The sequence below is a fragment of the Dromiciops gliroides genome, chromosome 1 (genome assembly GCF_019393635.1).
Source record: "Dromiciops gliroides isolate mDroGli1 chromosome 1, mDroGli1.pri, whole genome shotgun sequence".
Classification (NCBI taxonomy): Eukaryota; Metazoa; Chordata; class Mammalia; order Microbiotheria; family Microbiotheriidae; genus Dromiciops; species Dromiciops gliroides.
Window position 1 is genome coordinate 108894042 of NC_057861.1, and position 25717 is coordinate 108919758.

Below are 25717 nucleotides of genomic sequence, written 5' to 3' on the forward strand. Positions count from 1 at the left end.
TTAATGAGGGATGACTTTGTTTTGTTTTAGGGGAGCTATCCAGTTTGGGAAGATTTCATAAACAAAGCAGGAAAACTCCAGTCCCAGCTTCGGTAAGTGAAAGTATATTATTTTTCTTCCAGTCTCTCCCAGAACTTTTGTTTTCATTGGACTGATTGGACATGCTCAGGGCATCATTAGAAAAGGAATTTGAATGTTGTGTGTTCAAGTATATGGAATATAATGGAACTTTTTCTTAAATTAATGCCATATTAAGGTTTGGCATATTAAAATATCACATCTACCTAAGAGTCTGATTTACAAAACAGGACACCGGACCCTAAGGATTGAGAGACTGGTGTTTTAATCAGTGGCTTAACCATTAACTTGCAGAAAGTCACTTAGTTTCCCCATCATCCATTAAATTCTTGCTATGTCTACTTTATAGGGTCATTATGAAGTTCATATGAAAGTTCAATATGAAATGATGTAATTTAAGTTGTGAAAAGTATAAAGAATGATTACAGACACAAGGGAGAATTAAAGGGTAAGCAGATAGTAGTCTGGACTTTGAATACAGGAAAGACCTAGCTTAGAATCTTACTTCAGATGCTTACCATCCAATCTGTTAAGTTCTCTGAGCCTCAGTTGCCTCATCTGTAAATGGGGTGGATACTAATAGCACCTAATTCCTGAGTCTCAAATGAGATGCTATATCGTAAAGCACTTTGCCAACTGGAAAGTGTGATATAAATGTAACATATTATTATAACTTTATGATATGCTTTTTAGTGCCTTAATATAAAATATTCATATAATATACACATACTTAACCTTTATTATACCATTTGATGTGAAATAGAAATGCTTATTTTAAAATCTTCCATCGTTTAAATAAAATAAAGAATTTAAAACATGACTATTTTAAAATACTGCTATAATTTTCATTCATTTTGATTAGTTTGAGTTTAGAAATATGGTTTCTTAGCCAGCCTACTAGTTAAATTTCTTGGTGAATAAAAAGCCCTTCTGGTGGCAGAATTACCAGAGAGAATGATCAGTAAGCACTCTTAGCTCAGCAATTCAGGGTGAGTCATGGACAGAGGATGAAGAGCTTCATTGTTCCCTTACAGGTAAATGGAGTGAGTGTGTCTCCCTTGTCCCCCAGAGTCTGTGAGGCCTCTAGACAACTATTTGCCAACTGCTGGTCTATGGACTAGCACTAGTCCATGATACTTATGACCAGACTTTTTTATTGCTTAAAACCTGTAAACTTAAATACATATTCAAAATCTGTATATACGTATGTATGTGTGTATGTATATGTATTTATCCCTTCCTCCCTTCCTTCTTTTCTCCTCTCTGCGTCCTTTTCCTCTACCTTCAGCTCCATCCTTTTCTCCATCATTGCCCCATAATCCATGGATAATTAGCTCTCATCATAAAATTTAGATAACTTTCTGGTATTCACTCTAATTTAGTTTAGCGATTACCATTTCACTCTACACTCTTGGGATTCCCCTTACTGTCAGGGAATACCAGCAGTTGAGTGGGCTCTTAACATGGGCTGTATCTTCTAGTTGCCAAATCCCTTTTTAGTCCTATTCAGAATACAGGGGACTGGAAATTCTGAAACTGAATTTATCATCTCTCTTCTCCCACAAAATGCCTTCTCCTAAAACCCTACCCCTACTGCTCCTTCCTGTAGTTCCATTTCAGCTAGTGAGAGTATCTTTAACGTTATTATCAGCGAGCATTTATTAAGTGCCAACGGTATGCCAGGAACAGTACTGAGGATACAAAGAAAAGCAGAAACATGTGCCCTGCCCTCAAGGAGCTTACATTCTAATGGAGAAGAAAACTTGTACATAAATAGGAATATTCAAGACAAATCCCAGGAGGGTAGACTTAGGGGCAGAGGCCCTAGCAACTGGAGGGACTGAGAGAAGGTGATATTTGAGCTGTCTTAAAGGAAGCAAGGGATTCTAAGGGCAGCAGAGGTAGGGAAGTAGAGCACTCTCCAGATATGGAGGCTAGCTATGGCTAAGGCAGGGAGACCAGAGATGGAGCACCAATGTTTATAGACCAGTATGAATGGAATGTAGAGTGTGGAGGGAGGAGCAATCTGTAAGAAGACTGGAAAGCGGGGCAGCTAGGTGGCACAGTGGATAAAGCGCCGGCCCTGGATTCAGGAGGACCTGAGTTCAAATCCGGCCTCAGATACTTGACACTTACTAGCTGTGTGACCCGGGGCAAGTAAGTCATTGCCCTGCCAAAAAAAAAAAAAGAAGACTGGAAAGCTAGGAAAGGGGGTCAGGTTGTATAATAATTTAAATGCCATTAGTGTCTTCCTAGTTCCACAAGTTTGAAATTATGGGGGCCCGTTTAGATCAGAGGCTATCAAATACTTTGCTGTGACTTCTGCAAAGGGTGTCTTGAATTGTAAGTCCACCTGGCCTCGCATACACGGATTCAAGTCTCCCAACTCTTCCAAAAGGTGCTCACAATTCAACAAAATATAATTCTATGTCATAGGCCAAAAAAAAAAAAGTTTGAGAGCCACCAGTATGGATTATTTTCTTCTTCACTGATTCTTCATTCATTGCCTCTTGGATTTATTTCCCTTTTACTGGTACCATCATCCCTAGGCCAGATGTGCTTAGCCTCTCATTCCTGAATGACTCCAGTGACTTTTTACTTGGCTGTCTGACTGCCAGTCTTTCTTCACTGGATCTGGGTCCAGCTGTGTGACCCTAGGAAGGTCATTTAATCCACCGAGGCCTTAGTTTCCCCAAACGTAAAATGGTAGCTTGGATTGGATGGCCTCTGCATTCCCTTCCAGCTCAGGCTCTATGACCCTTCTAATCATTTTTGTACTCTGATGTTATTAATATTCCCAAATACCATCTTCATAGTTTCTCTGTTTTTGTTTGTTTTTTTTTTTTTTAGTGAGGCAATTGGGGTTAAGTGACTTGCCCAGGGTCACACAGCTAGTAAGTGTTAAGTGTCTGAAGCCGGATTTGAACTCAGGTACTCCTGACTCCAGGGCCAGTGCTCTATCCACTTCGCCACCTAGCTGCCCCACCTTCTAATCATTTTTGTACTCTGATGTTATTAATATTCCCAAATACCATCTTCATAGTTTCTCTTTTTTTTTTTTAGTGAGGCAATTGGGGTTAAGTGACTTGCCCAGGGTCACACAGCTAGTAAGTGTTAATTGTCTGAGGCCGGATTTGAACTCAGGTACTCCTGACTCCAGGGCCGGTGCTCTATCCACTGCGCCATCTAGCTGCTCCAGTTTCTCTGTTTTACAACCTGTATTCAGTTCCTTTTGAATAAAGTCCAAAGGCCTGTTTAGTAGGCAGGGCCCTTTGTCATTATTCTTCATCTGTTGGATGCTTCCCACATGGGATTCTGTGGAGTGCTGGTGCTTTGTGATGTAACTAGGGGTTTGATTCAAATTGTCAAGCTTTAAGTAAGGTCCTACTGTGGGCCAGGCCAAGCATCATGCTTGCACTGAGGATACAAAGACAGAAAGGAAGCAGTCCCCACCCTCGTAGTTGGAAGGTCTGAATGGATACACAGACAAATATATGCAAAACATGTGTGGAGTACTTGATGGTAGGGTTGTGGAGAGAGAGTACTAAGATCTGGGGAGATCAGGCAAGGCCTCATGCCTTGAAGAGAGTTTGGGCTTCCAAAAGGCAGAGATGAGGAAGGAGAATACATTTTCAGATATGGGGCACATGGAGATGTCATTTTTGGGCAGCAGCAAGTGGGGCTTTTTGGTTGGTATGTAGAATATGTGAAGCGACCTCTAAGAAAATTTCAGTACTAGTGATATTTTCCCCTCTAAAATGAAATTAATTATGCGTATGGTGTGTTTTTTATATGAAAACAATCTTTATTTTCTGCCCTGAAATGTCCTGAATTCCTCCCTCCTTCATGAACCCTTTACAATGGTTGGTAATTCATGTCCTTGGTCCAGCATTTGTGAGCTTTGTCAATATATTTAACACCCAAAGGTATTCTGTGGCTAAATATAGGTTTGGGAAATGCTGATCTAGCAGACACCATATATCATTATTCCCCAACATAAATCATGTCAGAGAAGCCTAGAGCTAGGGGATACTTTCAAGATTTAGCTCTGAAATCTCATTTCATACATAGATGAATGAAAAAGCATTCATTAAGTAGTGTGCGCTGGGCACGATGCTAGGCTCTCAGGACAGAAATACAGAAAACAATACAGTTCTTGTCTTCTTGAAGCTTACATTCTAAAAGGGAAAGACAACATATAAATAAGAGAGGTGGGCAAAGGAGGTGTGTTTTGGTTGGGAAGTCACAGGAATGGTGGAATCATCGGGCGGTGTGTTTGACTCGTCCTTTCCAAGAATGTGAGGGTTGATTCGATGGCTGTTCCTGTAGCTAGGGGACTGGGAGCACAAGCAGCGTGGCATGGCAAGTCTGACTTTTGTGGGGGAGAATTCTCTTTAATTGGGAGCATAAGGCTTCAGGGCAGGAGAGATGGGAAGAGGGCCAGAGAACAGGTAAAGAAACTAGTTTCAGAGAAGGGATGTGATTTTCCCAAGGTCACGTAGCTGAACAACAGCTGAGCCCGCCTGGGACCCGGGTTTTCCAATTTCCAGTCTAATCATGTTTCTGATACATCATGCTGCAGCTTCCCTACTCCTGACTTACCTCACCTCTCTGCCTGTCACCTCATGTTCTCTTCCTTTTTCTTCTTCTTCCATCCCAGTTCTGTATTTAGGGTCATAGGCTTATGTCTGTACCTCTCCACTGACAGATAAGAAAACTGAAGCCCACAGAGATCCAGTGACTTGCCCAGGGTCACACAAACATAAATGGCAGAGCCAGGATTTAAATCCAGGGTTTTGTTGTTGTTCAGTCATGTCCGATTCTTTGTGACCCCGTTTGGGGGTTTCTTGGCAGAGATACTGGAGTGCTTTGCCATTTCCTTCTCCACTTCATTTTACAGATGAGGAAACTGAGGCAAACAGGGTGAAGTGACTTGCCCAGGGTCACATAGGTAGTAAGCATCTTAAGACTGGATTTGAACTCATGAAGATGAGTCTTCCCAATTCCAACCCCCGTGCTCTTTCCACTGCACCACTTTAGTTGCTCCCCAAATCTAGGGCCTTTGGCTTCAGATACAGCTGCCCTTCTACCCTGCTTCTTTGGAAGCCCAGATCAAATCCTAGCTTCCTCCCTAATGCCTTTTCTGACACTCTCCAGATTCCAGTGGGCTTCTGTTAACACCATATAACGTAAAACACAAAGAGAAACTTGGTTCAGTTTTTTGTGTGTGTGTAGTTTTTTTTTTTTTTTTTTTGGTACCTCCGAGAAACAAGACACATTTTTGTCCCCCTGACAAGTTTAAGCTTCAAGGGGTCAGAGCTCATTTCTTCTACTCCATCCCATACAGCAGTGCAAAAGGGCACATCGGTAACTGCTCATTAAATACTTTTTGAGCTGACTTTTTATGTTACTAAAAGAATGAGGGTAGGATATAAGGAAGGACATGAATAATTCCTGATATAATAGGCTGAAATTCAATCACTCCTGTGGTGCCAGGGGTCTGTTGCATCCTGGGACCTCATCCCTTTCTTCCACCGCTAATCCCCAGGCCTTGGCTCCATAAGTCTCCCCTTACTGGGTTCCTGCCCCCTACCTTTCTAATCCTAGACTTTGTGAAATTCCAGTTTTGCTCTCCGGAAGGGGTGACATTTTCCTTTTTTTTTTTTCCCCTTGCCTTAAAATAGTACAAAATCCTATTTTAGGTGTTTAGAAAATAGGGAGAAGGGTATGAGATGACAAAAGTCTTGCCCCTTTGCAGAGGCGTTGGAACCCTACATATAATGCCAGACTTTTTTTTTTTTGATATGTCAGTGAATTTTGCTGATTTTGTTCTCCCCTCTTGTTGTGATTGGTTTGCCTGAATCAAACTGATGGCCAGGTGCATCGACTTTCTGCCTTTCAAGTGAAGTTTTGTTACTCTCCCTCTTGCCCTAGATGGCTTTTGGCTCTCCCTTCCTTTCCAGAGGCCCCAGGAGGCCTCGGTTAGTTTCGCGTCCCCACATTGCTTCAAGTATTATTCCTTTTGAAACCTGGGCTGTCGAGATGATATCTCCCTCCTGCTTTCGGCAGAGCTCAGATGGCGGACACACAACCTGGAGCCAGTGAGCAAAGGACACCTGTGTCACATCCTGTCTCTGGCTCCAATGACCTCTCTGGGTTCAGGTTGGGCCACAGTTCACATTTCTTCCCCATCTCCCAGGACAGGGATTCATAGGCTCTTAGATTTAGAGATGGTTAGGACTTTAGAAATTATCTAGTACATATCCTCCCTCAGTTCTCCTTATTTTGTCTAGAGAGATTTAGTGACTTACGCAGAGTCACATGAGTATAAATGACGGGGTCACATTTTGAACCCAGGAGGAAGGTGAGGCTCAAGTTTATAGGCGAAAAATAGCTTAACAAAAGGTACATGTTTTTTCAGTTTTTCAGAGATCTGTGATTCCATCCATGTGGATTCTCCTTCTGCTGGTACAGGATGGACCACAATTCCTCCTTGACTTAGAGGGTCTTTGAGAGTTGTAGTTGTCAGTTCACTGATCACTTTGGGGATAATTGACCTTGCTGAACTAAACTAGGCCAGGACTTGGACAACAAAAAGCTGTGAAACATAACAGTTATTAGTAATAAATCATCTCCCCTCCCACCCTCAACAAATTAATTTAGGCAGGTTTAGAACAATACATCTCCTTTCTCAGTCTCTGGGGTTAAATGCCTGCTTTGATTCCTACAATTCTGTTCCAAATATCATGGCATCCCATCATGTATTTTTCCATAGCATTTTTTTTTTTTTAGTGAGGCAATTGGGGTTAAGTGACTTGCCCAGGGTCACACAGCTAGTAAGTGTTAAGTGTCTGAGGTCGGATTTGAACTCAGGTACTCCTGACTCCAGGGCCAGTGCTCTATCCACTGCGCCACCTGGCTGCCCCTCATAGCATTTTAAGATTAAAAAAGCATCCTTCCTCACCATGACCCAATAGATAGTTAATATAAATACCATTATCTTCATTTTACAGAGAGGGAAACTGAGACTTAGGACAAGGTCATGTCTTTCAAATGCAGTGATTGGATCTAGTTTCATTCTCCAATTACACTAATATGCCACTTTGTACCTAGAATTTTTAGAACTGGGGGTGGGGAGTGGGGAGGGCCTTGAATATTATCTTGTTTTTGTAAGGAGCTAAAATTCTAGCTAGTCTGTCTAAAATATCTAATGAGTGGTCGCCAATAAATTATAAGCTTTAGCAAGAGTATTTAAGTGTTTAAGTATTTATTATTATTAAGTATTTAAGTATTTATTAAAGAGCATTAGGATCAGAGAGAAAGGTAAAAATCTAACTATTTCTAAGAGACCCCATCATCTGACCCACCATGGTGAGGTTAGCGTCCACTTCCTACTTTGTGTCTCCCTCCCAGAAATGGGAGGCTCCTCAAGTTGATTGGCTGGTAGCCTTGGTAGACAGTACCCACAAGCAGATGTCACTTCCTGACGCCAAGGACCTTGACCACATGTCTTGCCCTCAGAGGCCTTCTCCTCATGGTGGAGCTTTCCTACAGTAAGTTTTCAGCATGTGGCATCATTCCAGTCGTTACATTTTATAAACGGGGAAACTGAGTTCCAAAGAAGATAAGTGCCCAAGGTTACATGGATATATTATTTAGTGGCAAATCTGAGACTCAAACCTAGATTTACTGGCTCTGAATCCAGGCTTCTTGCTGCTAAGCCTGAGAGTATAGGGTTTTTGTTTCCTCAAACCCTTGAAGGTTCTCAGTCACTAATACTGACTAATCTCCTAACTTTTCTGGGTACTCTCAATGCAAATATACTGCCCATAGGGAGCATGGAGTATTCAGGGAGGACCAGCACTCCTGGTGGGAAGGCTTGCCAAGCCCTTTTCAGGACTGCTCATCCATCTTCGGTGTCCACCTGGCATCCAACTCTCACCTGTGGCTGTAAGAAGCTGTAACATCACCTAGCTGATCCCCTCCCCCCAATTAGATTATAAAGTCCTTGAGGTCAGAAATGGTTTTTGATTTTTCTTTGTATTCTCAGTATTTAGCACAGTGCCTGGCATGCACAAAGTGCTTAATAAATGCCTGTTGATTGATTGATCTTCCTGGGAACTTCTGCTCTTACTGAGAATTCTAGGTTCCTGTCTGCCATTTTTTTGGGGGGGAAATCAAACAAATTTGACATAATATTTAGAGCACCAGACATCCTATGCCAAGCCCTGTTGATTACCATCAAGATGCTTATTTTAAGACGTGTTTCAAAATCTTTGATTAAAAGGTACTGCTGATAATCTAGGCTAGTGATCGCTCCTTTTTCTCATGGTGGATTTAAAATTTGTCTCTCTTGCTATCTTATCCTTTGTCATGTATTGGTGACACTGTAATTATTGCCCTCTGTTGAAAAATAGTTCCATGGATTTCATTTCCTGGCCCCTTGGAAGATTTAATGGTTTAAAAAAATCTTCTGGTGCAACTCCTTAACACGCGCTCATTGAATGATAGATTATTTCCTGTCCCAGTTTCCATTTCCCAACCACAATGACTCCATCCTGTAAAGCAGGGATTCTTAGCCTTTTTGGTGTGTTGGAGCCCCTTGGCAGTGTGACGAAACTCACGAACCCCTTCTTAGAATCAAAGGTGTAAATTAAAAATACATGAAAGTACAAAGGAAATCAACTCTACTGCAGTAAAATTCTTAAAAAAATTTTTTTTTTAAACAAGTCCATAGATTCCAGTTTAAGAACTCCTGCTGTAAAAGTACTTCTGAGCCCAGAGGCAAACACCTAGGTCTGATATCTGACTCGACTACCTATGTGACCTGGGCAAACCACTTGAATTCTGGGTCTCAGTTTCTTTCTCCATAATACAAGGATGTTAGACTATATGATCTCTGAGGTTGCCCCCACTAGTATTCTGTAATTTTATATCTGTGGTATTCTCTCCCTCTCTGTGTCCCTGTCTCCATCTCTCTTTCTTTCTGTCATTCTTTCAGTCTGTCTCTCCACCCTGCACCTCTCTTTCTCTGTTCCTCATTCTTTCTGTCTCTCTCTTCCATCTTTGTCTCATTTTTTCTCTTCTATCTCTCTCTTATATTCTCTTTCTCTCTCTCATATTCTCTCTCTCACCTTCCTCCTCCCACCCCATGCCCGCCCTGTCTCTCTTATACTCTTGTTTTTTGTGTGTGTGTGTGTGTGTGTGAGGTAGTGAGGGTTAAGTGACTTGCCCAGAGTCACACAGCTAGGAAGTGTCAAGTGTCTGAGGCCGGATTTGAACGCAGGTCCTCCTGAATCCAGGGCCGGTGCTTTATCCACTGCGCCATCTAGCTGCCCTCTTATACTCTTTTTATTGCCTGTGTGCATCTCTCTGACTCTGCATCTTTCCCTTTTCCACCGTTCTCTGTCTTTATGTCTCTGTTGTTTATATCTTTCATAGAAACACGGATCTTTTAAGAGAGACTTGTTGTTTCAACATTTCTAACCATGAAATCACAGAATTTCAGAGTTTGGTAGGGAACTTAGCGGCCATTTAGTTCAAAACATAAAGAACTTCTTCTATGACACCCCCAACAAGGGTTCATCCTACTTTTGCTTATAGACCTCCACTGTGGGGAAGTTTGCTGCCTTCTTGAAGCACTCCCTTTTTTCCATCTCAATCTTGAATTTTACCTTTTGGTAACTAAGTGCTAAGGTGAAATTGGCTCACATTGATAAGATAGTCTACTAGTATTGAGTCCAGTGTTAACATCATCTCATTTTTATACATCAAAATTAATTTTATTTATTTATTTATTGCGCAGGGCATTGGGGGTTAAGTGACTTGCCCAGGGTCACACAGCTAGTAAGTGTCAAGTGTCTGAGGCCGGATTTGAACTCAGGAACTCATGAATCCAGGGCTGGTGCTTTATCCATTGCGCCACCTAGCCACCCCCAAAATTTATTTTTTTAATGAACTGAAACTTGTTTTTTTACTTATCACAAATATGCATAATTAAGCTAAACAAATTCCTTCATTGGTTGTGTTTTTAAAATATATGTCTTATTCTTCACTGAGTCTATCACTTCTAGGAGGTTAGATAGGGTGTTTCACAATCAGTTTACTGGAATCATGGATGATCATTGCATTGTTCAAAGTTCTTACAGCTTTCAGAGTTGTTTACCATATTTTATGAATTGTTCTGGTTCTGCTTATTTCATTCTTTCTCAGTTATACAAGTGTTCAAAATGGTTCACTTTTATATTATTAATATTATAGTTTACATTTTTTCTGGTTCTACTTGCTTTGCTCTGAATCAGTTCATACATCTTTCCATAACTATTTAAAACTATCTTTTCCCTCATTCCTTACAGCACAGTAGTATTCCATTATACCCACATTGCCTTTAGATTATAAACTCCCTGAAAGCAGAAACTGCCTTTTGCCCCTTTTTGTATCCCTAGCACAGTGCCTGGCACATAGTTGACCCTTAAGAAATGTTTAATGAAGGGGCAGCTAGGTGGCACAGTGGATAGAGCACCGGCCCTGGAGTCAGGAGGACCTGAGTTCAAATCTGGCCTCAGACACTTAACACTTACTAGCTATGTGACCCTAGGCAAGTCACTTAACCCCAATTGCCTCACCAGAAAAAAAAAAAGAAATGTTTAATGATTGATTGATATCCCACTATTTATTCAGCTCTTCCTCAATTCATGAGTATACCTTTAATATACAGTTTTTTGTTGTTTTGTTTTTGTTTTGGTCATCACAGAAACATTCCTATTATAAAAGGAACTCTGTAGTGTGTGAGATAGGAACCTTCCTGAGCCTCAGCCTTCTCTTCTGTGAAAGGGAGATAATGATACCTCACAGGGTTGTTGTATCTCATATGAGACTATATGTGTGTGTATAAATTAATACATACACATATATATTAAATGCTTTGTAAACCTTAAAAATGCTTGTTCTTTCTGTCTGTCTTTCTATCCACCCATTCTCTCTCTCTGTATGTCTCTCTCTCTTCCTCTACTTATCTTTCTTTCTCTGTCTCTATCATTGTATCTCTCTATTCATCTCTCTGTATGTCTCAATATTTCTGTCCATCTCTGTATCTCTGTCTATCCTTCCTATCTGCCTTTTTGTATGTCTCTTTTCTCTTTCTCCCTCTCTTTTTCCCCCTATCCCATCCCATCCCATCCTTCTCTCTTTGTCTTATCCATCTCTTTCTCTATGTCTCTACCTTTCTATGTCTCTATCTGTTCATCCATCCATCCATCCATATATCATCTGTCCATTCTTGGTACTGCAACAAGGTCATTTCAGTGCTTTCTTTTAGAAATTCACACTGGTTGAACTGTGAAGGCTTTAGCTTTTTGGCTCTAATGCGGTTGCTGGAGTAAGACCTTCTTCATACTTTTGTTATCTGTTTGCCTTTCAGGACTACAGTAGTAGCAGCAGCTGCCTTCTTGGATGCCTTTCAGAAAGTGGCTGACATGGCTACCAACACACGTGGTAAGCAGATGTAGGCTTAAGGCTTAGTGCTAACTGAGTTCCGCATGTGATTCTTCACCCTTGGGTGGTTTTACAAGAAGTTGCAGCTTAAGTTATAACTATAGGGCTCTCAGCTGTACTGCTTTCCTTAAAAAAAAAAAGCCCCAACAAAAAGAAAAAACTTTGTGGGATTGAGGGATGTCAGGAGAAGAAGCTGTGGAAATTTTTTTTTAATAAGCAGCATGTGCTATAATCAAAAGCATGTGAAGAGAGAGAGGGACTAGGGAGCAAAAGCGGAAAAGCCAAAAATAGCTATCATTGAAGCCCAGTGTTTTCTAATTGTTACCTTTAATGATAGGTTGAGACTGTATTGTCTCTGTCTTTGTATCCTGTCTAGCCCAAGAGCCTTCCATGTCCAAGGTTCTTAATGAATGTTGGCCGAGCCTAGACATTCATTTTTTTTACCCTCACATGAACTTTCTTTTTTCTATTAATTTTTATTAGAAACTTAATAACCTCAGAACTCTGTCCTGTGGGAATTGAGTGAACCACACTGACTCCATCTTATGACTTAATTCTGGATCGAGCTCAGTTCTCTTCCTATTCAATTATGAGTCTAGTCCAGTTTCTGCCTTGTGAGAAAACTTTATTGCATTGTTTGAATCTAACCCTGTGTGGCTGGGAAGCTGGACCACCTCTATGTGTTGCTTAGAGAGAGACCCTTAGCTAAGGACCTAGATTATGCTGACCAAGAAACTTGGTCCGATCTAAAGATCGATGCAAAGAGTTGTTTGTTGTTGTTGTTTGTTTGTTTTTTACAGTTATATATTTCAAGCAACCCATTTGTCTAATCTGAAAACTGGCTCCCATACTGGTCAATCAGTTATTGTTTCCATGTTCCTATGACTGAATATGGGGCGGGGCGGGGGAGGAGTGGGACACTTTCAGGGAATTGCACCTATTTGCTCTCCTCCCTCCAACTTGGAAAGTCCCATATCCTTCCTCCAATTAGAAATCAGATTACCCAATCTTGTATCCTGGTTGATTGTTTTCTTTACTTAATTGGTCTTATTTGATTAATTTTTTTCTGCATACAAATCTGTCTTCCCCTGTGTTTGGGGTCGAGTGCCCAAGTTGAGTAGGCCTGGTCCTGATTTGTTAGATAATTTGCATGCAATGCTTAATAAATTGATATGCTTAGAAGCTTGAATCTTTGTTTCCTCAGTCATTTCATCTTTCGCCTGCAGCAGTACCTTAAATGAGGAATAAAATCTCAAGTAAGAAGTGTATAATCTGGATGATTTACATTTTATTAAAAACAAAAAATAGATAAAGACTTAAAAAATGCATTTTCCCTGGCCTTCTTTCTTTTCTGTGTACTTAAAAAGTTCCTGTTATTGGCAAAAAAAAAAAAATAGGTGGCTGATGTGCATTTTTCCCCCTTCTAATCCTGCATTCTCTGTTTTGCATCACTTTGTGCGTAGTCATCATATTTCTTTGTGTTCTGCATAGCCATCATTTTTATGGGGCAGTTCCATTCCATTCCATTGATAAAACATGATTGATTCTACCATTCCCCAGCTTTATTTGTACTTTTCTGCTCTTATCAATAAAACCTCCCAGAGTGCTTTTGTTCAGAGGGATCTTTTTGTAATAATAACATTCTTTGTTTTATGGGCTGCAGAGGCCAAAGCATATTTCAGTTGGTAGCCAGCCTGCTAGCAATGAGCCTTTTTGTACTTAGCTAGGCTGGTCTTTGGACACCAGACATAATTTGCTGCCAGGACTCAGCCTTTCTAGCATGTTGGAATCTGACAAAGCTTATCCTCTGCTGGGATAGTCTCTGTGAACCTGGGCTATCTCTCTACCATGATGAGCCATTGGAGTCGAGCAATCTCTACCATAGAGTCTTAGCAGTAAGAGCCAGGAGTTAAAGAGTAGAATCACTTTTTATCATTAGATTATTTTCCCAAAAAGATGGCATCAATTTTCAGTTTCTACAATAATTCAGTACTGTGTCTCTTCCCAGATACTCCCACCCTTCTTAGATTTTATGGGTTTTAACTCTTAGGAAAATTTGAGTTTTAAAGTGCCATTTGCTTCAAAGTTTTATTTATTGTCATTTCCTGGATTAGTAGGGAATTGGAACAGTTTTTCAAATATTTATTTAGAATTTGAATTTTCTCTTTTTAAAATTATCCTTCACATCTTTATGTTGATTTTATTCATCAGGGAAATGGGTATTATATTTATGAATTTATATCATTTCCTTATAAATCAGGAGTTCTTTAACATTTTTTTGTGTTATGGACCAACAAAGTCTATAGACTACTTTTCAGAATGATGTTTTTAAATGCATAATATAAATAGGATTGCCAAGGAAAACAATTGTGTTGAAATAGTTTTCAATATATTAAAAACAAACCAAGTTAATGGGCCCCTAGGTTAAGAACTTGATAAATTCTGACCTTAATAGATATGCTTAATATTAATATTCTCCTACTCTTTGTTTTCTTTTTTATTATTTTATGTTTGTTTTTTGTTGTGTAGAATCTTTTCATTTTTATGTAGTCAAAGCTATCTCTTTTGTCCCTAATAATAAATTCCTTTTTTTCAATAGCATAACTTTCTCTTTTCCATAATTCCAATAGATATGTAATTTGCTTTTCTTCCCATTTAAAATGATTTTTAAAAATGTTTAGATTGTTGAAATAATTGGAATTTATTGTTTTATATGGTATGAGTTATGAATATAAACTTGTTTTTTTTAAGCATGCCCTTCTCTAATTTCTCCAGAGTTCTACTGAATAATCATTTTCTTTCTGCCTGCATTTCACAGTTTGGGATTTGGGGATTCTTAAATGTCTTTTCTTAGATATACAGTGATAGTAGTTTTTCTGCTGCTCATATAACCCAGGATGTCAGAGGGTCTTGAGAGGTTATTTCTGTTATTTCATTGCATTATTTCATCCTTTCCCTAAATTTACTTCATTCCAGACCTTTTGGATTAGAGCTCTAATCCTCTGTGCTTCTGAGTCCCAGTAATTGCTACATGCTATCTTTAGGTAGTAAATTACAAGAAAAATTTCTGATCAGCCTTTTCTGATTGAATCATTGAATCTGTCTGTGTACCTGTAGCAGGGTGCTTACTTCCCCTTTCCAGTAACCTGCAGATGTAGTGGTCTCAGACCCGAGATGATCTGTTGGGCAGAACTCTCACATATGACACCACTGTACATACCTACCTACCCTTTTTTTTTTTTTTTTTTTTGCGGGGCAATGGGGGTTAAGTGACTTGCCCAGGGTCACACAGCTAGTAAGTATCAAGTGTCTGAGGTCGGATTTGAATTCAGGTACTCCTGAATCCAGGGCCGGTGCTTTATCCACTGCGCCACCTAGCTGCCCCTCTACCTACCTTTTGATGTGCTTTGAAACCTTTTGTTACAGTTTATTGTCATTGATGTCAGTGAAATGGCCCACCTGCCTGGGAAAATAATTTTTACCTGACTCTGGATATATAGCTTGGTGAATCCCTATATAACTTCCCTGCATAATGAAAGGGGACTTTTGTGATGACCTACCTATAGGATTTTACTTAGAATAAGAACTGGAAGGAACTTTCAGGTCAGCTAGCTCATCCCCCTCATTTTTCAGATCAGGAAACTAAAGTTTGGGAAAAAGAGGGCAAAGACTTATCTAATGTCTTTCTGTAGTGATTTAGAAAAGGGTGTTGTGAGCTGAAGCGAAGGCCTGTTTGCACAGACGTGGGGAGAAGGAAGAGTCAGAACATTGCTGAACACTCCCTAAGTACTTGAGACTTGAATTTTTAAAAATCTTAACTTTTTTTTGGGGGGGGCAAGGCAATGAAGGTTAAGTGACTTGCGTAGGGTCACACAGCTAGTAAGTGTCAAGTGTCTGAGGCGGGATTTGGATTCAAGTCCTCCTGAATCCAGGGCAGGTGCTTTATCCACTGTGCTATACCTAGCTGCCCCTAGACTTGACTTTTAACAATGAATATGCATTATCCAGAAAATGGGCACTGAGGGATTGGCTTCAGGCTATTTAAAGCAATACGGATGGGTTTTCATTTATGCACAGAGGATCTAGCTTCCTTTTGCTGGTTGAAAATTTCTTTTATTAGGACTATCACACCTTGAGAAGCTTACTTAAAGATTTTAAAAAATCGTTCCTCAGTGGCAACTGCAGAAGGAAATTTAAACTTCTTTGTAAGTCATCTCTCTTCTGGGCATGTGTTCAATATTTCAAGCTCACAAATCCCTTGGTTTCCAAAATATTAGCATTTTACATGGTTTCCTAAAAGGAAGCAATGCTCCTGTACATGTGTCCTTTTTAGCAAATATTGTAGACTAGATAAATGGATTAAAACTGTGGTAATTAGGGAAAAGCTTATTTTTTAAATGAGCACATATCAAAGGAAAGTGAATCCATTCCCCTCTCATAATTACACCCGTTTTGTTAAATAGCACTGGAAAATGTGGTAGTGGGTCACTAATATTTTCATGAAAAAAATAAAATAGTTGGACAGAAATCGCTCCAAACTGGTGTCAGTGTGAATGTTTAGTTTAATAAACTTAGAAGTTGAGTAGTACTTGTGTTTTAAAAAGTCTTTAATTTGAAAGGTCTGAAGAATGTGTATGTGTTTGTGTGTGCGTGTGTGTGTGTGTGTGTGTGTGTGTGTGTTTCCTTTGGTTAATTTTTAATTACCAGGTGGGTATGAAATTGCATCTGTAATATTAAAGTACATCTCAGATGAGACCAAATAAGACAAATATGCAAAAACATTTCGAAAGCCATAAAATGCTATGTAAATATCAGCTTGTTATTGTCATTAGGTCAAGAACCTACAGTTTTCTTGGTTTTTAGGAGCACCTGGTATAGGAGGTCTTTCCACTGAAAGAAATTGCAATTTGAAATCTGTAACTTGAAGTCTTACAGTGTTGACTGAGGCTCAAAATAGTTTAACTGACCCTGGGGTCATACATTTATTAAGAGTCAGAGGTGAGATTTGAACCTAGGTCTTCCAGATCCCAAGTCTAGCTTTTTGTCCTGCTGCCTTTTCCTTAAAAGTATTTGTTTATGCCATGTAGTATTGGGTATAATAGTGTAGGCTTTGGACTGTCCACGGGCCCTGATGGCCAGTATTCTTACATCTTCTCTATACTTTGCAAGATGCGGTTTCAAATTCTTAATGGAGAATTGTGTTGCTCCATTCATGGAAAGATGACATGGCTGAAGTTGTCAGAATGGGCACTCAGATATCGTCAGGAACTTACGTTTTATGGTGAGCAGTATGTTATTTTAAGATTGGGATGGAGCTGCCTCTCTCTTAGTCAGCAGTAACCCTTTTTGACCACTGACTAATTTGTGTCAGCATTGACTTTGAAAAACAAGAGTGAGTGTGTGTGTGTGTGTGTGTGTGTGTGTGTGTGTGTGTTAATGTGAATATGGAATTATGTGGCTCAAAAAAAATTCAGTATCAGGGATGTTTGGGAACATGACATCATGATTTTCTAGAAGTCAAATATTTATCAAGGGATTTTAAATATTAAGATAAGAGGAAAATGGATTCCAAATAGGCCAGAATTGTTTTTTAGAAGTGGTATTTTAATAGAAAGGTTTTGAACAGCAAAGCACATGTTTTTATTAGTCTCATGCAAGGCACATTATCTTTCCCTCTCTTCTATTTTTACAACTTTCTGTTTGTGGCTTAAAGGAGTTGATTACTATTGATTGATTGATTGATTGATTGATCGATCGATTGTGGGCAATGGGGGTTAAGTGACTTGCCCAGGGTCACACAGCTAGTAAATGTCAAGTGTCTGAGGCCGGATTTGAACTCAGGTACATCTGAATCCAGGGCTGGTTCTTTAACCACTGCGCCACTTAGCCGCCCAATTGATTACTATTTTAAGAAATTTTGGTGTAAATATTTTTATTTCAGTTTTTGAAACCTGAGCTTGCATTTGTGCTTTTAAAAGTTTTAATTTGGAAGGTCTGAAGAACACGTGTGTGTGTGTGTGTGTGTGTGTGTGTGTGTGTGTGTGTTTATGAATCCTCATTCTACACATATAGACATCTATTATAAATACATATATAAGATCCCCCTCATTCTAGACATTATATTTGTGTTTATATATGTATATATCAGTATATATAACCCCCCATATTTGTGTGTATATATGTATGTATAAATGTCTGTGTATGTATATATGTACGTATTGTAGCTGTATATACATAAAATCCCCCTCATTTCAGACATTATACTCATATGTGTATATATGTATGTATATTTCTCTACATAAAATCTCCCTCATTCTAGACATTATACTCATGTGTGTGTGTGTGTGTATATATATATGAATAAAATTTCCCTTATCCTAGACATAACACGTGTGTGTATATATATATATATGGTGTGTGTGTATTCATATCTAGACATAATACTCACGTGTGTATTTATGTATGTCTGTATATGTATAAATGTGTGTATATACATTTCATTCATTCTATACACATATTCTATCTTGCATGTTGTCTGCCCCATTAGAATGTGAGCTCCTTGAGGGTAGAGACTGTGGTTTTGCTTTTTCTTTGTATCATGAACACTTAGCATAGTGTTTGGCCCACAGTAAGCACTTAATAAATACTTGTTCATTGATTGGTGGATGAATTCCATTTAAAATTGCATTGATTTTGGTGGGGGGGGCAGCTCTACTTACTATTAACTCTGCTTGAACTTTTGAGTCTTCTAAAATGTCCAAGTGTCTTTGGCATGAACTACTAAGTAAAATTCCTCACAGACATAAGAATGTCTGTTGTTGATTCTAACATTTAACATGCTACTAAGCATGAGATGCCCTCAGAACAGTCTTTTTGTTCATCTCTAATTAGGTCTCCCTCCCCCCCCCCCAAAAAAAATAGGTATGCCAAATGTCTTCTCTTCAAGCCCTGACTCTGTCCTTAATTCTCCTCTCTCATCAGATGGCTTCACCTAAATAAAAGGTTGAGACCATCCATCAAGAGTTCATGTGTCTCCTATCCTGCACACCTCAAAAACTCTCCATGTTTATATCCTCACTGGTCCCTTGCTTTAGGTCACAAGATGAGATGGCCCTTATTTGTTATTGCTGAGCTACTCCATCATCTTGTAACATGAAGCTATCCCTTTGGTAGATTGTTTTTCCTCTTTTTTCCCTTTCATAGAAAGAGTAAGTGCCTCACCATCCCCTCTTTGCTTAGCCATCTACAGTCTGACTCTTCACCTCACCACTTGGCTGAAAATGCTTTCTTGAAGGTCACCGTGGACCTCACACTTGCCCATCTTAATCATCATCTTTGAACTCTCTGTGGCATTTGAGACTGTTGACCACTCATCTTCTAAATACTATTGATTTCTGTGAAACTCCTGGCTTCTGGATTTCTTCCTACCTGTCTGAGCACACTTTCTTGTTTTTCACTGATGCACTGTCTTCTTTCACTCACAAGAAGGCTCTTTTTTTTATCTTCTCTTTTCCCTTCCTCTAAAGGGATTCCTAAGATTCCTTAGGCAATCTCATCTCTTCCCATGGCTCCATTATTGCTTTCATGTAGATGACTCCCAAATGTATATCTATCTCTAGTACCTTCCTCTGAGCTTCTCTTGCCTCTCTGCCTCTCTGCCCCTCTCTCTTTCTGCCCCGCCTCCCTCCTTCTTCTGTTTTCCCCCTCCTCTCTCCTATCTTCCCCCCTCCCTTCCCCTCCCCTCTCCTCCCTTCCTCTCCTCTCAGATTTCTCTGACAGTTTACCATATATGTGTGTATACGTATGTGTGTGTATACACCTCTTTCTCTCTCCCCCCCACCCCCTTCTTGTTTTCTTCTGGTTATCTCCATCTGGCCATTAGACTACCCATTTATTCTACTGGTATCCCAAACTCAGCATTTCCCAAACCTAACTCCCCTGTAGAAAACCTCCTCTTAGCTTTTCTGTTAATGGCTTCACCACCTTCCCAGTCACCTAGTTTAAAAAGTTCCTCATCTTTGAATCTTCCTTCTTCTTTGCCTTCTCCACATCCAAATCACTGACAATTCCTCTACCAGCAGCAGGACCTTTTTACCTATTGGCTGAACTGTTGTTTCTTTTCTTTTCTTTTTTGCGTGGCAGTGAGGGTTAAGTGACTTGTCCAGGGTCACACAGTTAGCAAGTGTCAAGTGTCTGAGGCCAGATTTGAACTCAGGTACTCCTGAATCCAGGGCTGACGGTTTATGCACTGCGCCACCTAGCTGCCCCCTGGCTGAACTGTTGTAATGACCTCTTGCTAGTATTGTCTTTCTTCAGTCCTCCCTTCCATAGCTGCTCTAGCAGTTTTGCTAATGCACAGATCATGTCCTGATCAAAAAACCTCAGAAACTCCCTATTACCTTTCAGAAAAAATGGAAGCTCTTCCGTTTGTATCATTTTTCTCCCCCTTCAGCTTATTTTGTAAGGTCTGCACTAGCTTTTCCACTATTAGTTCCTACTTTTCCACTTCATGTATCCTATCTTTCAGTGGAACCCTAGCATTTCCATTGTTATACAATGCTCCCCTGCCTCATGCAGGTTGTTCCCTATGCCTGGAATACACCTCTCTCTTGTGTGGTTGTAGAAAATGTTCTCTCTTCTATGGTTCAACCCAGTGGCCTCCTTTTCCATGAAACATTCCCTGATCTACCCCCCTGAACATGTGTTGTTCTTCCTCAGGTTTTCCTAGAACACTTTGTCTGAATCTCTTATCACCTTTGTTCTATTCTCTCCTGTGTTGTACTTATCCATATGCTGCCCCCCACCCCCCACCCCTCACCCCCAGGCGTCTTAAGGCCCTGGCACAATCTGTCTTGGTCCTGTTTCCAGTTTTATTTCCTGGTATGTTCCTTTATGCACACTGTGTTCCAGTCAGACTGAATTATGAGCTGTTGTCCATTTTCATCCATTTTCATCCATTTCCCTCTTAAGAACTAGCATCTAGACCTGAACACAAAACTTCAAATACTGTCCATTGAACACAGTATAAAAGGACCATCGTTTCCCCCATTCTAGATCTGCGCTTTTATTGATGCTCCCTAAAATGACATTAGTGTTTTTTTTCTCCCAGCAGCTCTGCCACTCTATTGACTCTTAATAAGCTTTATTAGGAGGTTTACAAAAACCTCCCAGTTTCTTTGATGAGAGCTGTGAAGTCAGATTCTGCACCCCCCACCCCCAATCCTCAGTTCTGTACTTAGAAATTTCACTTTAGGTTCTAAAGATACTTGCATAAAGCATCTCCTGCCCTTCAAGCTAGAAGTCTTATGAAAAACGAGTTCAAGAATTAAACAATTTAGCCTGGAGCTGGTAACTATACTTCAAAGAATAGATGTTAGCAAATAGAACACTAATTGAATGCTAAGAAGATATCTGTTTTGAGAGGATGGCCACATATACATAATACATCTACATACACATATATATATGCATACATATGCATGTGTACACGCAATATATACATACATACATACATACACACACACACACAGATAATGTTCTAGGCCTGTTTTTCAACTCAAATACATGATTCTTGATTAATGGTGATACCAGGACAGGGAAGACAAAATGTTCTTAATGAATGGTTTGGACAGCAAATGTTTTCGTTTAGTTGTCATTGTGTTGAGTTCAGTTCAACAAACATTTATCAAGTCCTTCCTATATTCCAGGGATGGGGCAGCAGCTAGGTGACACAGTATATAGCATGCTGGGCACGGAGTCAAGAGAGACTCATCATCTTGTTCAAATCTAGTCTCAGACACTCACTAGCCCTGTGACATTTGCCTCAGTTCCTCATCTGCATAACGAGCCCAGGAAGGAAATGATAAACTACTCCAGTATCTTTGCCAAGAAACCCCCCAGATGGGAGCAGGATTGAAATGACTGACCAGTAACAAAAATATGCCAGGCACTATGCTAGGCCCAGGGAGGATACAAGACAGGAGTGAAAGTCCTTGTTGTCAAGGAGTTTTCTGGGGTGGGATAGACATAAACAGATAAAGAAATCTAAAATATATACAAGATAATTGGGGAATACTGACAATGAGGGTAATTGGGCAAGATATTGACACATTTCACTTTACTTAACACCTTTTTAAAAGCTTCTTTCTAATGGATTCATCTTGTAATATTGTGTCTTAGGGTTCTCTGTGTTTGTGTCTCATCCTCTCCTAGCCTGTGAGCTCCATGAGGACTGGGAGTATGTCTTATCTTAATTTAGTATCTTCCCTGGAACCTAGTGCAACTCGGGAGGAGACCCTCAGTAAATGTTGGCCAAACGGATTATTTCTCTGACCCCCTGGTAAAAGGGCTGATGAGTAGTAAATGACTGAAAAGAAGGTAGAAGGGGTTTGAATAATCAGCCAACTGGATAATCCTCAAATAAATGAGAGTTGATTTCATGAAAGTTATGCTGACCAATATGTGGCTGTGTAAGAGTCCTTTGTGTTTATTAGTTACTAGGCAAACCCTTAAAAATGACCTCTGTTCCTTTTAGCAAGCTGAGGCCTGTATGATTCCTTTTCTTCATTCATCAAGTGTATGTTAAATGCCAGCCATCTTCCCTTGCATCAGTCAAGTGTTCTCGGATTGGAGGAGTTGGGGGCGGGGGAACAAGGAGAGGAATACAAAAGGAGGAGGAAGTGTGGTCTCACCCTCTAAGAGCTTACATTTGAGTCATTTAAAGTATAAAGACAGATAAGAAACAATGAAAGAAGAAAATCTGGTTATAGAGATAATCGCCTTGAAGCTACACCCAACCTGAGATGACTTAAATTGTGAAGGAAGTGATATGGGTTCATGATGACTTGGAGGGCTATTAGATTGAAGGAATTAGACTCTTTTGCTTGTCCCCAGAGAGCAGAATTTGGAGCCATATGGGGTGGAGGTATAAGGGAGAAAAATGGTAAGAAGGTTGATTTAAGCACCATGGAAGGAGAAATGGCTTTGCAGTTAGAGCTAGGTTGGTCATTTCCAAACCATATCACTTACACTTCCTCCATCTTTCTTATCTTATTCTTTACTTATTTCCCTTCTCCTAGTCTTTGCCCCTGGGATATTGGGTTCTGATAGATGAGTTTGCATCTATCTTGCATGCAACCAAACCTCTACATAATTTCTTGATGAATTCTAAGGCCATGCTGCTGACCTCTACTTCCCTGTCCCTTTCTAGCTGCCCTTTATATGGAAGTCTATCTCCATAAAAATGTAAGATCCTTGAGGGTAGGGACTGCCTTGTATGCTTATATTTGTACCCGTAGTGCCTAATATCATAAATGCTTCATCTCTTAAAGAAAATCGAGCTGCCGCTGGATGACTGCTTATTGGTTGTGCGGTAGAGGGGTTTCTGATTTGGTATGGGTTGGACTATGTGGCCCCTGAAGTTCTTTCCAGCTCTGAGACTGCGGTTCTGGATATTGACTGCGGGGAAGAAGAGTTTAGGCAATTCCAAGCCAGGAAAATATCATGAAGACAAGAATACATGCAAGAAGATATAAGAAAGCTAGCCTTGCTAGGGTATAAAGGAGCTGGTTGTTGATAAGTCATATTGGAAAATGAAATTGTATTGTTCAAGGAGAACTGCCTAATGGAAGGCTTTAAATAGAACATATGCTGAGGGGCATAGATTTGATCTGCTTAGTGATGGATGGGGTTGGCCAGCTCTTGACTCTTAGGCATGTCTTTTTTTTGGGGGGGGGTGTGAGGCAATTGGAGTTAAGTGACTTGCCTAGGGTCACACAGCTAGTTAGTGTTGTGTCTGAAGCTGGATTTGAACTCAGGTCCTCCTGAATCCAGGGCTGGTGCTCTATCCGCTGTGCCACCTAGCTGCCCCCCCCCCCCTTTTTTAGCATGTCTTTTGCAGAGATTATCTCAGGGACCATGTCTGGACTGAATTAGAGTGATTCTAGAAGCAGGGAAAATAGCCCCAAAAGGGCTTTGGAGTTATCAAAGCATGGACAATTGGCTGGAGAGATGCTGAATAACAGCTTGTATTTCTGTCACACATTTTAATGTGTTTTTCTCACAACGACTTTGTGAGGTGGTTGTAAAAATAGTTTATCATTTGCATAGATGGAGAAACTGAGGCTTAGGAAGTCTAAAGTCACTTGTCTAATGTTCTACATCCACCAAATATCAGTTAGGATTCTAGGCCAGGTCTCCCAGCAACAGATCAGGAGCTCTTTCCACTGTGCTCACTGTAGCACCTCAGGAGTAGTCAGTCACCATTTATTAAGTACCTGCTGTGTGCTAAGCACTGGGGGTATGAGGAAAGGCGAAAATATGGTTAACTACTCTTAAGGAGTGCATAGTTTAAAGGGGAAAATCTGAGGGGCATTGTGCAGAATTTGGAGCAATATGAGGTGGAGGTATAAGGGAGAAAAATTGTAAGAAGGTTGATTTAAACTCTATGGAAGAAAAAATGGCTTTGCAGTTAGAGCGAGGTTGGCCATGTCCAAACCATACCACTTGAACTTTCTCCATCTTTCTTCTGAACCTTAGTTCTTCCTCTGTAAAGTGAAGGTAATAGTACTTATGCCATAGGGTTGTCTTAAGGAAAGCTTTCTGTGAACTTAAAAAAACTATTATTATAATTAACAATATTTTATGAATAATATTGTTGGTTAACAAACTATTAATTATTTTATATCTGCGTTAAAATCTTTGTAGGTGCTGCAGAGATGGTATTGGGAGGTTGGCAGTAATAGGCTGGCTAAGGAGAACCTAGCCCATGAGGTTTTGGCAAGTCCTTGAATACGACGCTAAGCAAAGTATTTTCTAAGTGAAATTGGGAGGGAAGGGGGTTTGAAGAGCAGAAGCTTACACTGACAACTCATTTTGAAGTAGTACTTTTCTTCTGCTTCCATGGGAAGTACTCTTTTTTTTTTTTAACATTATAACAAACATTTATTTTATTTTTTTCCAGTTACATGTAAAGGTACTTTGCAACATTCATTTTCATGAGATTTAGAGTTCCAAATTCTTCTCCCTCCCTCTCTTTCCTTCCTCCCTCCACAAGACAGCAACCAATCTGACATAGGTTATGTATGTACAATCCGCAAGTACTCTTTTGTTTCTAGTCTATGTTCAATCAATATCAGTTCTTTCTCTGGGAGTAGATAGTATGCTTCATCACTAGTCCTTTGGGATTGTCTTGAATCATTGCATTGCTGAGAATAGTCAAGTCATTCACAATTGCTCATAGAACAATACTGCTATCACTGTGTACAATGTCCTCCCGGTCCTTCTCACTTCAATATACATCAGTTCATATGAGTCTTTACAGGTTTTTCTTAAATCATCCTGTATGTCATTTCTTTCTTTTTTTTTTTTTTACATATAAGGTATTTTATTTTTTCCATTACATGTAAAGACAGTTCTCAACTTTTGTTTATACAAGCTTTCCAATTTCAGATTTTTCTCCCTCCCTCCCCCCTCCCCTAGACAGCAGGTAATCTGATATAGGTTATATCTATATATCTATATACATATACATATATATATATCTATACACACACACATATATATCCATAATAACATTAATCCTATTTCTGCATTAATCCTGTTATAAGAGAAAAACTCAGAGCAGTGATGCAAAACCTCAAAATAGAAAAAAAAAACCAACAGCACCCAAAACAAAAGAAATTGTATGGTTCAATCAGCATCTATACTCCACAGTTCTTTTTTTTTTTTTTCTTCCTTGGATTTGGAGATCCATGGGAAGTGCTCTTTAGGCAGCTGTGGTCTAGTGTTAAGTGGAGAGTTGGGATTTTGGAGACTCGGGTCCCAGGCCTGTCTCCATCACATACTAACTCCACAGCTTAGCTAGAGTGAATCCCTTACCTTCTCTGGGTTCTAGTTTTCTTGCCTCCAAAATAATGAGGCCTCTAAGATCCCTCCCAGCTCTGAAGTTCTCCATTGTATGAATCTTCATTGAGAAAAGTACACAAGAAGGTTATCTCTGGAATGCCTCTTCAAATGACCTGGATTGACATCGCGATTTTGGATGACCCAGAAACCTCCTGACCTTTAATTTTCAAGGTTTTGATCTCCCCTTGTTTTTGGTTCATGTGGATTCTGATCTGGAAGCTTAAGAAAGAATGAGCTTTGT

At 39.8% G+C, this 25717-nt stretch overlaps 1 protein-coding gene across 14 annotated transcripts in view; it reads left to right on the top strand.

Moving 5' to 3' along the window:
- The window catches only part of MTSS1 (MTSS I-BAR domain containing 1), a 236854-nt gene that overhangs the window by 33762 nt on the left and 177375 nt on the right, over positions 1-25717 (top strand). For all 14 annotated transcript variants that reach the window (XM_043976372.1, XM_043976366.1, XM_043976371.1 and 11 more), the window contains exons 2-3: positions 31-92; positions 11498-11571. In XM_043976372.1, coding sequence (XP_043832307.1) covers positions 31-92; positions 11498-11571 — 136 coding nt within the window. The remainder of the gene's footprint in view (positions 1-30; positions 93-11497; positions 11572-25717) is intronic.